General features: G+C 41.1%; 1 protein-coding gene across 1 annotated transcript in view; it reads right to left on the bottom strand.

The window, feature by feature from the left end:
• The window catches only part of PPP6C (protein phosphatase 6 catalytic subunit), a 35,627-nt gene extending 23,028 nt beyond the window's left edge, over window positions 1-12,599 (bottom strand). Inside the window, exon 1 of the mRNA XM_027035110.2 lies at window positions 12,362-12,599. Within this exon, the coding sequence (XP_026890911.1) occupies window positions 12,362-12,436 (75 nt within the window). The 5' untranslated portion in view covers window positions 12,437-12,599. The remainder of the gene's footprint in view (window positions 1-12,361) is intronic.
• Between the last annotated feature and the right edge of the window lie 134 nt (window positions 12,600-12,733).

Below are 12,733 nucleotides of genomic sequence, written 5' to 3'. Positions count from 1 at the left end.
CAAGAGCACAAGCTGAGGAGGGCAGAGAGGGACAGAGGATCTGAAGTGGGCTCTGCACTGACAGCAGACAGCCTGATGAGGGGTTCAAACTCACAGACCATGAGATCATGACCTGAGCAGGAGTTGGACACTCAACCAACTGAGCCACCCAGGTGCTCCTGTCCATGTGGCCTTTTGTGCCTTTTGTGGCCTTTTGGCTTCTTACGCTTAATATAATGCTTTTTGGGTCCATCCACATTGTAACCTTTGTTATTATTTTGTTCTTTTTTATAAATAAATAATATTCCATTGTATGTATTTACCACATTTTGCTTATCCATTCACCAGTCGCTAGACATTTGGGTTGTTTGCACAATTTGGCTAGAAGAATCTGATTTTGACATATTAAGTCTGAGGTGCCTATCAGATTTCCAAGTGCCTCAGATGTGCTGTAAACAAGTGATCAAATGAGTTTTGAGTTCAAGGAAAAGGCTATGGGTCAGAGAGACCAATTTAGAGATTGTCAGGATATACGTACGTACATACGTACATACATACATACATACATACATACATACATACACGAGACTAGAAAATATAACTAAAGTGGTGGCTACAAGCAGAGAAAAGGATAAGATCAATAAATGATCCTTCAGATATACCAATATTTAAAAGTTAGGCAAAAAAGAAGGAACAAGCAAAAGAGCTTGGTGAGACAGAAAGGCAACCATGACAACGTGGTATCCTGGAAGTCCAGTAAACAAATGGACTCAAAAGAGGAGTGATCAAAGGGCGGGGACAAAAAAAAAAAAGAAGAAGAAGAAAGAAAAAGAGGAGTGAGTGATCAACTATGTTCAATGCCGCTGCAAGGTCAAATTTTGGAGAAACAGCGGAGGGCTGAGAGGCAATACTCCTTTATTCCTAATCAACAAGTACTAATCCCAGATTATGTTATCCTCTAAAACAGAAAAGGGGCACACCAATTAATGCCATGGCATAGTTCAGAGGTTAAGAGCACAGCCTTTGAAATAAAAAAAGACCAGAGGCCAAACAATCAGCTCTATCTCTTACAGATTACTTAGCTTACTGTCCATTACTTAGCTGTATATCCCTGAGCAAGTTACTTGATTTCTGTGTCTCAGTTTCTTCATCCACAAAACAGAGACACCTACCTGGGGATATTCTAAGTACTAAATGAGACAGTGCATGCAAAGTGCTCTGCAGAGTTTTATACACATACATACACAGTTATATCCTCGATCTACTACATAATAAGTGTACAATGAATTATATAACACATGACCCAGAAGGAGGGGTGCCTGGGTGGTTCAGTCGGTTAAGCACCTAACTCTTGGTGTCAGCTCAGGTCATGATCTCACACTTCGTGAGATCAAGTCCCACATCAAGCTCTGCACTGACAGCATGGACCCTGCTTGGGATTCCCTCTCCCTCTCTCTGCCCCTCCCCACCCCTCTCAAAATAAATAAATAAACATAAAAAATTAATAATATATATTTGAAAAAGATTTTTAAAATTAAAAACTTAAAAATAAATAAACAAGGGCACCTCGCTAGCTCAGTCAGCAAGAACATGCGACTCAGGGTTGTGGGTTCAAACCCCACGATGGATGTAGATATTACATAAAAATACCTTTATAGGGACACCTAGGTGGCTCAGTCAGTTAATCATCCTACTTCAGCTCAGGTCATGATCTCACGGCTCATGAGTTCAAGCCCCATGCCGGGCTCTGAGCAGGCTCTGTGCTGACAGCTTGGAGCCTGGAGCCTGCTTCAGATTCTGTGCCTCTGGCTCTGTCTGCCCCTCCCCCACTCACACTCTGTCTCTCCTTCTAAAATAAATAAACATTAAAAAAAATTTTAATAACATCTTTATAAAGAAATAATCTTAAAAATATTTAAAAAATTAAAAAACTTTTACAAATAAATTTAATTTTATGATATAAATTACTCCTCAATAAGTCTATTATTTATATATATATACGTCTGTATGTATATACATAACCTGTTACTGTAAAAAAATAATAATAATAATTAGGGGTACCTGAGTGGCTCAGTCACATGAGCATCTGACTCTTGATTTTGGCTCAGGTCATGATCTCACAGTTTGTGAGATCAAGCCCGCGTCAGGCTCCGTGCTGACAATGTGGAGCGTGCTTGGGATTTTCCCTCTCCCTCTTTCTGTGCCCCTTCCCAATGTGTATGCATGCACTCTCTCTCTCTCAAAAGTAAACATTAATAATAATAATAATAATAACCATCTTGATGAAAACACTTAAAATCACTCCTTACAGACATGGCTGCTCTTCCAATTTCAAACATTTCTGAAATGTTTTTTCTGATATTATACAATTTTTTTAAATAAGAGAATATAATGATTTTTAATTTTTTTTAATGTTTATTTTTGAGAGAGACAGACAGACAGAGCGTGAGCAGAGGAGGGGCAGAAAGAGAGGCAGACAGAATCCAAAGCAAGCTCCAGGCTCTGCACAGAGTCCAGTATGGGGCTAGAACTCATAAACTGTGAGATCATGACCTGAGCTGAAGTCAGACACTTAACTGACTGAGCCACCAGGCACCCCTACAGTGATGTTTTAAAGTACCTATCTTGGGGAGGGGGGGGCATAAAGTGCCTATCTTGGGACCTTACCCACCTTATTTAGATATAATGCCTTGTCTAATTAATATTTGTACTATTTTTTCAGGTACACTCACCAAACCTTCTCAAAGAGAATTTCACCAATGTATTTATAGAAGTACTTTGCTGATCTGTATAAGACTGGGCAGAGTTTTCTGTGTGTTGCCCATGAGGCCTGCATCTTTTCAGGCATTTGCCTCATTCACACTCCCTTCTGGATTTTACACGTTTTAAGAAAAGGTCAAACTTCCATCTGTGAAGGTCGGAACCCATACCAGGAGTTTCAGTGTTTCCCCCAATACATCCTCTGACACAAGCTGCCAAAGAAGCTACCTCCCATTCTTCTCTCCATAATGCATCTCTGGAAAAGTTCTCTATTTCCTACCATGTTGATCAGGCTACTTGCCCACTCTCACGAAACTGTTAGTTACTTGTAAATTTGGAGGCTCCACTGTGTACATCCCTTTGAAGATCAGTTACTAAAATGTTACCCAAACAAACCTACAAACCTACTACAAACTCCATCCTGAATTAAGCCAATCTGTCCTTCAGGGAGGCCTGTCCTCACCCTGCATTATACTGCCCTCCTTTCCCAATTGCTTTTTCCCAAATTACAACACTCTCTCTATATAGATAGATAGATACAGATATACATATATATTTTATTTATTTATTATTATTTTTTTAGTAGGCTCCACACCTGATGTGGATCCCAAAATGCAGGGCCTGAACTCATGACCCTGAGATGGAGACATGAGCTGAGATCAAGAGTCGGATGCTTAACCAACTGAGCCACCCAGGCGCACCTCCCAAATTTATACTCTAACATCATGCCATACAGCTGTGGTAAGGGACATTCTAGGAAACAGAGCTGGTCACTGTGTAGACTATAAACAAGGTGCATAGGATGCTATTATTAAACAGTTACCTTCAAGGAGAACCCAATGGAGGAATGTCTCTTTGCTCCCTCTATCAGGGATAGGTGTGATTTCCCTGAGAAGATTGTGTTTGTCACCTTTGAGACAAAGACAAATCTTTGGTGAATTTTTTAACTGATCAGTTTCTATCTTTCAGTAGACTCCTAGAAAACTTAGGACTTAATCTCAAAGAAGTAATCTAGTCATCACAGCTTTTACTTTGTATACAATTCTTACTTTTACCACTGGTTCCATCTTGGTTTCCTATCTTTACATTCTTTGTCTCATTTTTCTTACTTATTCTAAATGTAATTTACCTTGCTATATTGAATGTACCTTCATAAGCCATTCTATATCCTTTTGGGAACAAGGTAAGATATCATTAACATTTTGAAACTAATGACAGCACAGATTCCTGAGGGACTCCATGATTCCCATGTTGAATGTGCCAGAATTTGCACCCACATATGTCTGGCTCTCTTACCCCATAATGCCCCCTTAACTGCAAGCCACCCCTAGTGACCGGCCCATACCCCTCAGGGCTCATCTGAAAGTGACAGTAGACCATAAACTCAAGAACATTACTGTGAAACCTTGCCAATCTTAAAAGCTGGTGAGTGTCTAGGGAACACATGTAAACTACTTAGGCACCATCTTCAACCCAAGGCCAGGCACACTACCTGGAGTAAAATAACGGCTGCCTCTTGTCACTGACACTTCTGTGGTTCCAAATGAGGACTTAAAGAGCTGAATCTCTAAGCCAAAGCTATTTCCTCTCATCTTTCCAGTTCAGCAGTAGCTTACAAGTTCAAACCAAACACATACAAAGTAAGAAGTCTATGAAATCTCAGTACAAACTCTACGTGAGTCAGCCGACTACACACACAGTGGCCTCAAGAAGTATACCCTTGCCATGGGGAAGACACACGACCCTTTCTTCCAAAGCCATTTACAGCTTTGTTCTACTGCTCAGTTTCTTTGCAGTGTGGTTTCTCTTATTGCTCCAAAACAGTCACTGAGGCAGGATTCTCAATCTTCCCCAATCTTAGGGCAAACTACACCCATCTCTCCCCACGGTGCCCAATGAATTCCCAATGCTTGGACAAGTAGGGGCTTATAGCCCCCTTCTTAGATGAACCTATTTCCCTTCTCTACCTTTCCCTCAAGATAGTCCAGGTTCCATTCTGTTCTGTGCTCCTATCTTCCTGTTCCCTCTTGCCCCTCAAATTTAAAACACTGGGCTTTAAATTTTATAATTCTATGTTTAGCTGCTCTTGTTAGCTAAAGCATACTATTTCCTTTAACATACTGGTATTTATAAAATCTCTTGGTTTAAGAAACAAAAATCTAAAATTATTTTTTATATAGCCTTTGTATAGAACTTCTACAAACCACTGGGAATGAGGAGCTGGAATCCAAAATGATAAGAACATTCACACCTTTACAATGCAGGAGGGAGTATCTGTATCTTCAACCTAAACCAAAGTTTCTTAGCCATGGCACTATGGATAATTCTTTGTTGTGAGGGGCTGCTGTCCTGTGCATTATAAGATATTTCGCACCATCTCTAGCCTCTATACCCCGTAGATACCCACAGTAACTCCCTAGCTGTGACTATCAAAAACGTCTCCAGACACTGCCACATATCTTCTCAGGGGCAAAATCACCCCCAGTTCAGAACCACTGGTTTAGACTTTTCTCTTGAGTTAAAACTATTAGAACTATTAGTGTCTGAAAACACATTTGACAATCAATAAATATTTGTTACCTAACCAGCCTGTGTATCTAACAGTCTTCTGGCCATCTCTACCTTGATGTCTTGACTTGGCAGCATCTCAAACTCAGTATGGCCCAAACCAAACTCCCTTACATTCCTTAATCTAGTTTCAGTATTTACTAAGTAATCTATGCCAGAAACTGAGGTTACGTTGAACTCCTCTCTTTCTCGTAACCTAGACCTAACCTGTCAACAGGTCCTACTATACCTTCTTCATCTCCTTTTATTTAGTTGGTTTTTTTTTTTTTAAGTTTATTTTGTTTTAGTAATCTCTAAACCCAACATGGGCTTGAATTTACTACCCACAGGTCAGAGTCGCATGCTCTTCTGACTGAGATAACCAGGCGCTCCCATCTCCTTTTAAACACCACAATCACTTGTCACTGTCTTACGTCAAAATCTCCTGTCATTCGGCCTACTGCTTCTGTGACATTTTTGTCCCATTCCAAACCATGGTCTACAAATGCTGCCAGACTATTTCTTTTATTTTTATTTTATTTTATTTTATTTTATTTTATTTTATTTTATTTTATTTTATTTTATTTTTTTACTGTTTTTATTTATTTTTGAGACAGAGAGAGACAGAGCATGAATGGGGGAGGGGCAGAGAGAGAGGGAGACACAGAATCGGAAGCAGGCTCTCAGGCTCTGAGCCAGGCCCAGAGCCCGACGCGGGGCTCGAACTCATGGACCACAAGATCATGACCTGAGCTGAAGTCAGATGCTTAACCAACTGAGCCACCCAGGCACCCCGATTTCTAAAACCTACTGTCACAGTCCTCCTTAAAAATCTCCCAAAGGTACTCCTCTGTCTATGGCAGTGTTTCCAAAACTCTATTCAGGTAACATCTTCATGATTTTTGTCATATTCCCACCACATACAACAGTGTATGTTGTATACACTATAATACAGTGTATTCCTGTAACAGTTTTCTTTGAATCTACTTTTCTTTTTAGTTAGCTATATTTTAAACAACATCCCAAAGTCACAGTATGATTTGTTTTCCCCTAAAATATAAATAAAAGCATTTCAAAGTGTTTATACATATACCACCTAAAAGATAAAAATCCAAGTTTATCAGCCTAATCTTCCATGATTTGGCCTCTGCCTGCCTTCCAAGCACCATCTCCAGCCAACCAAACCACTAGAAGTTCCCTGAACTGGTCATGTTCTTTCAGATTAAGCTATACCACTGCATATGGTATTTATTCTGCTTAAACATTCTTTCCTTCCTGTTTTGTCTACCTGAACAAACTCTGCTCATCGTCTCATTATTCCTTCTGTGTGAAATCATCTCTGGCTCCAGTTAGATGCTACTTTTAATATGTTCCTCAATATCCTGAACAGCCCTCTATTATATCACCTAACACACCATGCAATAATCATTTGTTTATTTATTTCTTTTACTATATTGAGAGCCCCTCAAAGGTAGAGAGAAGTATCAGATTCTATCTCTAGCACCCATAGGGAACAGTACTTGACAAAAGGAGACATCCGAAGAAATGTGTGTTTGTAAAATGGTATAAAATTACATTAAAAAAATTTTTTTAATGTTTATTTTTGAGAGAGAGAGAGAGAGAGAGAGAGGGAGAATGTGATGGGTGGGCAGGCAGAGGGAGAGATGGAGACAGAATCTGAAGCAGGCTCCAGGCTCTGAGCTGTCACCACAGAGCCCGATGCGTGGCTTGAACTCATGAACATGAGATCATGACCTGAGCTGAAGTCAGACGCTTAACCGACTGAGCCACCCAGGTGCCCCTATACTTTACTTTATTTTTAAGTCTATTTATTTTGAAAGAAAGAACACGCGCACAAGCAGGGGAAGGGCAGAGAGAGAAGGAGAGAGAGAATCCTAAGCAGGCTCCGTGCTCTCAGCACAGAGCCTGATGTGGGGCTTGAACTCACAAACTACGAGATCATGACCTGAGCCGAAATCAAGAGCTGGATGCTTAACCAACTGAGCCACCCAGGCGCCCCCAAAAACCAGTATACAACTAAATTCAATGAACCTTAACTACCTATCACATACAATGCAGTATTCTCTAAGACTATGGAAAATACAAAAATAAACATACGTGATCCTGGCCCTCAATAAACTTGTAGTCTAGGGGCACCTGGATGGCTCAGTCAGTTGAGTGTTCAACTCTTGATTTCAGCTCAGGTCACGATCCCTGGGTCATGGGATCAAGATCCACATCAGGCCCCACGCTGAGTGTGGAGTCTGCTTAAGATTCTCTCTCCCTCTGCCCCTCTCCCCTGCTTGCGCTTTCTCTAATTTAAAAAAAAAAAAGAAGAAGAAGAAGAAGAAGAAAAAATAGAAGCTTTGGAGTCTAGTAGAGACTGACATATCTGCTACCACAGAAGACAGAGTGGTAAAGTGGAACAATAAGGTGCTATGTGGCAAAGGTCAGTGCAGGAAAAAACAAACAAACGGGATTTCTAAAAAAATTTTATGGTAATTTATTCTTGAGAGAGACACACATACAGCGTGCAAGTGGGGGAGGGGAAGACAGAGAGAAGGAGACAGAATCCGAAGCAGGCTCTAGGCACAGAGACCAAAACAGGGCTTGAATCCACGAACTGCGAGATCATGACCTGAGCTGAAGTCAGATGTTTAACCGACTAAGCCACCCAGGCGCCCCCAAAAACGGGAATTTTTAAGAGCAAATAAATTCAGGTATATACTCCGCTGAGTCACTATAGCAAAACCCACTTAAACCTCATCAAGTCTTGGCTCTGATATTTGTTCTGCCCTACACAACTGTGTAAATGATAGAATAAACATGAAGGTACCCTGAAAACTGTAAGCAGCGATGTACATTCTAATCATTGCTAATAATTCTGACTGTAGAATCCAGGAGCTCTGCATAGAGAAAGTGGCATCTGAGCTAGAGCCCAAAAGGGGCAAGGGGGGGTACTGTACAGAGGAAATATAAGTGATAGTTATAGATGTGAACCCTGGACCCAGACTGCCTAGGTTTGAATCCTAGCTCCTCCACCTACTTCCCAGCTTTGTAACTTTGGAAAGTTACTTAACCTGTCTGTGCTTCAATTACCTGTCTACAAAATGGAGCAAATATTATACATAACTCATAGAGTATTAAATGATTTAATATTTGTGTTATAAGTATTTAAAAAGTAGGTGATAGAAGCAGACTGAGCAGAAGCAAAGGAGGAGGAAAGTACAGAGCATGTTGTCAGAAGAGAGCAGTCCAATGTGCTTAGAATGGGAAGTAAAAAGGAAAGTGGAAGATGTACCTAGAAAAGCATACTATTTGTCATCCTAAAAAAGCTATTAACTGCATCAGAAAGAGCTCTGAATAGGGAGGCTTTCCAACCTAGTTCGTTGATTAGGTGTACATCCTTAGGCAGATCATAAACTCTGTGGAGCTCAGTACCCCTCGGTAAAGTAAGAAGGGTACAGAACTAGAAGAACTCTGATTTACTCTTAGCTCTGAAATTGTAGAAAAGGGACTAGGGAGTCATTAGAGACATGTGCTGTTCCATAGGACATCTACAGCTACATGCCATTAGTCCAAATGTTGATGTGTCATAAATGTAAAATATACATATTTCATAGACAGTACCCCAAAAAGGATAAAATATTAAATTAATAATTCTATACTGATTACATGTTGAAATTGGGTTAAATATTACTCAGATTAAAAAAAGGGGGGGGGGGTACCTGGGTGGCTAGTAAATATTACTAAGATTAAAAAAAGGGGGGGTACCTGGGGAGTCGGCTGAGCATCCAACTCTTAATTTTGGCTCAGGTCATGATCTTACAGTTTGTCAATCAAGCCCTGCGATGGGCTCTGCACTGGCAGTGCAGAGCCTGCTTGGGATTCTTTCTCTCCCTCTCTGCCCCTCCCCTGCTCACTCTCTCAAAATAAATAAATAAACTTAAAAAAAAAAAGATTAATTTCAACTATTCCCTTCTATTTTTTTAAAATTTGACCTTTCAAGGCTCATGTTTCTGACCATTTTATTTCTACCAGACAGCACTGTTGTAGACTATTTTCATAAGCCATAGAAGACTGATTCTGTGGCCAAAAAGATAAACAAAATGGCAGATATTATCAGAGAGGGTCTTGAAGACACTCTTCTAGCCCTACACAAAGCCATAATATATTCCTATCTGCCGCATTGGGTTTGATTTTCCTTACTTGAAAAAGATACAATGAAAAACCACTCAGGTAAACAGAATGATCAATAACACAAGCACTAAGGTGAGTGACTAAACTAATGGGTTGCATACTGTTTATGATGAGAATCTATAAAATCAGAGTTTGAAATGAGGAGGTGCAAAATCTCAGAAAAAATCCAGGCAGAATTTTTTGAAGCTTTATAGAAGCATTTCAAATAAAGATACAACTTTGCAGACCCAGGAGCCTTATATGAAAAACTCAGAGATGGCTCAAACTAAACACAAAAATGAGTTCCAAAAAGATTACATTAACTATTAATTCACAAAAGTGGTTATTATGGAATTGCACAGTTCCTTGTGCAATTTCTTTACTTGCATGTCATCTTTAAGAACTGTTCAAAAGATCAATCTACAAACTATAGAATCCCTACTCCCCAAAATTCTTCAGTATTCAGTAAACCTGCCTTTATCATTCGTTCTTCCACTTGGCCAGATATGGCATCTGTATTTCCTATGATCCTCTCTGAAATCTTTATTGTAGATGAGAACCACATGAGATCTTTTTTAAGAAAGGTTATGTTTTGGCCCACTCACTTTCACATATTTCATCTTTATTCTTACAAAACAACTTTGTACATTCAATCCAGTACTAGTGATCTGACCACTTCCAATTCAGATATAGAGAAATCGTGATTAGATCTAAAACATCCTATGCATTTATTATTTTATTTTAGTGCCTCCAATTTCTAAGCAATTTGAAAATACAGGTGAACTGCTGTCTTTTCTACCAGAACAAACCATTAAGTAGCCCCAATGGTTTGTTTTTTTCCTCTGACACAATCTTTTATTTTGGCTCTAAAGCCTCAGAAAAGGTACTCCTGAAATACTTTCTTGGCTTGTCTAATTTTAGTTTCTAATTCATGCCAAGAAATAGAAACCAAATTAAATTTCTTTAAAAATACTCCAGACGGGAACAGCACAAGTACATTAACCTGATCAAACCATTTCCAAGACAAAGAAGAAAAGCCTGCACTTACAGAGAAAAATTCAGAATTCTCTCTTCCCAGTAGTTGCCCAGAAGGTTTTAAAAAAAAATTGTTTATTAAGAAACAGATACATACTAAGCACAGTCCAATAGTGTTGCAAAGAGAAGTGAAATGGTTTGATATCTATATTTCCTTAAGATGGGAAGGAAATCCAATGTTTATCAAACTAAAAGTTTACCTAAAGAAAATCCAACTGATCATCTTTCAAATAATTTCAACAACCAATCTCGAATTAATATCAAGACATATTGTAATAAGCAACGTTTTATTAATTATAAACACAAAGCTTAAAACAGCTTTATATGCGCTAAAGAACAAAAAAGTCCACATCAAATCACTGGTATGAAAAAATCAACTTCATCTATGGAATTAACAACGCTACCACAAGACATCTGGTTAGTTTTCCACTAATTAGGTCCCAATGTTGGTTGTATCCTCCTTCCTTAAAAAAGCATATAACAGAAGGAAGCTACAAAACTCATGTCTGAAAGACTCAGATGAACATAAATAAAAGCTACATTTCTAGTACCGGCTTTGTCCTCGTTTTAATCAAATTATCCTATTAAAAAGGGGAAAATGCACACGAATGGCTCCCCCATCATACAGCACATATAATCAACAAGTACACTTAACTTACATCCACCAGAGCTGATGTGACCTTAAACATTTTGCATACTTGTTGACTGATGTTAAATATCAACTTCCTGTATCAACAGAGCAAAAGAAAAAAAAAACACAGTAATATCTTCCTTAAGAGAAAGAATTTACAAAGATAAATTGCTTTAAATCCACAGATGAAAGGAAAAAAAAAAAGACTCAAAACCATCAACAGTTTACCCACTTACTACACAGCAAATCAAAGTTAACTGAACACGTAAAACGGGGACTAGGACTCACCGCTAAACACTGTCAGACATCTAAGCACCGGTTTTAACAAGCGCATGGGAACACTTGTCAGAAAAGCAGTATACCCCAAACTGAATTCCTCTTCTCTTACATCCATTCTTTACCCACACATACATGCACTGTTGTTACTCAGACTAAGCAGTAGCAAGGAACGACTCGTCTCCTTTTGGAAACCAAGAAAATGAAATCTTGAGTTAAGAAGGGATTATGAGGAAACAACTTAAGGAACAGAAAAGTATTTGCATGGAAAGCCTACTACTTTACACACTGAAATCAGCTCAACAACCTACTGGAAAACGGGTTCATATCTGAATTAGTAGAAGGAAAGCAACGCTCCTACCAAGCAATTGGGACGCGGGGTATGGAAAGAGGGAAGACCTGGCGTTCTCTGACATCGCTACCCGACCGCCCTGGCCCACCGTCTTCTCATTCCGCCGAGACCTGAACACACTGGGGTCGCGTTCCGGGAGCCGGTGGCATCTCCTGTCAGACGCCGGCCACCCCACGCTTCTGTCACCACTTCTGAGGGATGACCCCATCCCGAGGGCACTGTCCGCTGGGACTCGGTCGGCCTCCGGGAGACCGGGGTCGGGGAGAGAGGAGAGGAGTCCTCCAAGCAAAGCTGTCAGGGCTCCGAGCCCTGGGGTAGTCCGAAGGCCAAGAGGGGCAACCCTGGGGCAGAGGCCGCGACATCCCTCGGGATCCCCTCCAAGGAAACTAGGACAGCATTTGGGGGACTTGGGCTCCCTCCCGCTCTCCGCGTGACGCCTGGTCTGACCCGGTCGCTTCGCCCCGCAATAGGCCCTCCACCGAAACGGGACCGGACGGGATGCCGGCGGGGGTCCCGCGGAGAGAGGAAGGGCGGGCCGGCGGGAGCCCCACTGCCGGAAGGGGCGAGCCCGCAAGCAGCGCTCCCGCCCCGGCTGGACTCACCTTCAGGTCGTTCTCCGGGAGGTACTTGCACAGCCGCGCTATCTCCACATACTTGTCCAAGTCTAGGGGCGCCATTTTAGAAATAACAAGCCCCGACGGCGACGGCGGCAGCGGCGGCGGCAGTAGTAGCGGCGGCGGCGGCAGCGGCGGAGGCCGAAGCCGGAACTCTTCCTACGTCACGTCCGGCCCGTGTGAGGCGTCTGCGCAGCGGCGTAAAGTTTGACCCGATTCTCCCCGCTACCTCCGCACGGCGTACGCTCTCTTCAGCTGAACCCAGGCTGCAGGTTCCTAGAGGCGAACCCCAGTTCAGACCGTGAAACCTACTGGGACCCGTAGTTGTCTGCAGCCTGGGGTTCTGGGATTTGTAGTTTT

This window comes from Acinonyx jubatus, chromosome D4 (assembly GCF_027475565.1).
Source record: "Acinonyx jubatus isolate Ajub_Pintada_27869175 chromosome D4, VMU_Ajub_asm_v1.0, whole genome shotgun sequence".
In the NCBI taxonomy this organism is placed as follows: Eukaryota; Metazoa; Chordata; class Mammalia; order Carnivora; family Felidae; genus Acinonyx; species Acinonyx jubatus.
This window is presented reverse-complemented; position numbering and strand designations above follow the sequence as displayed.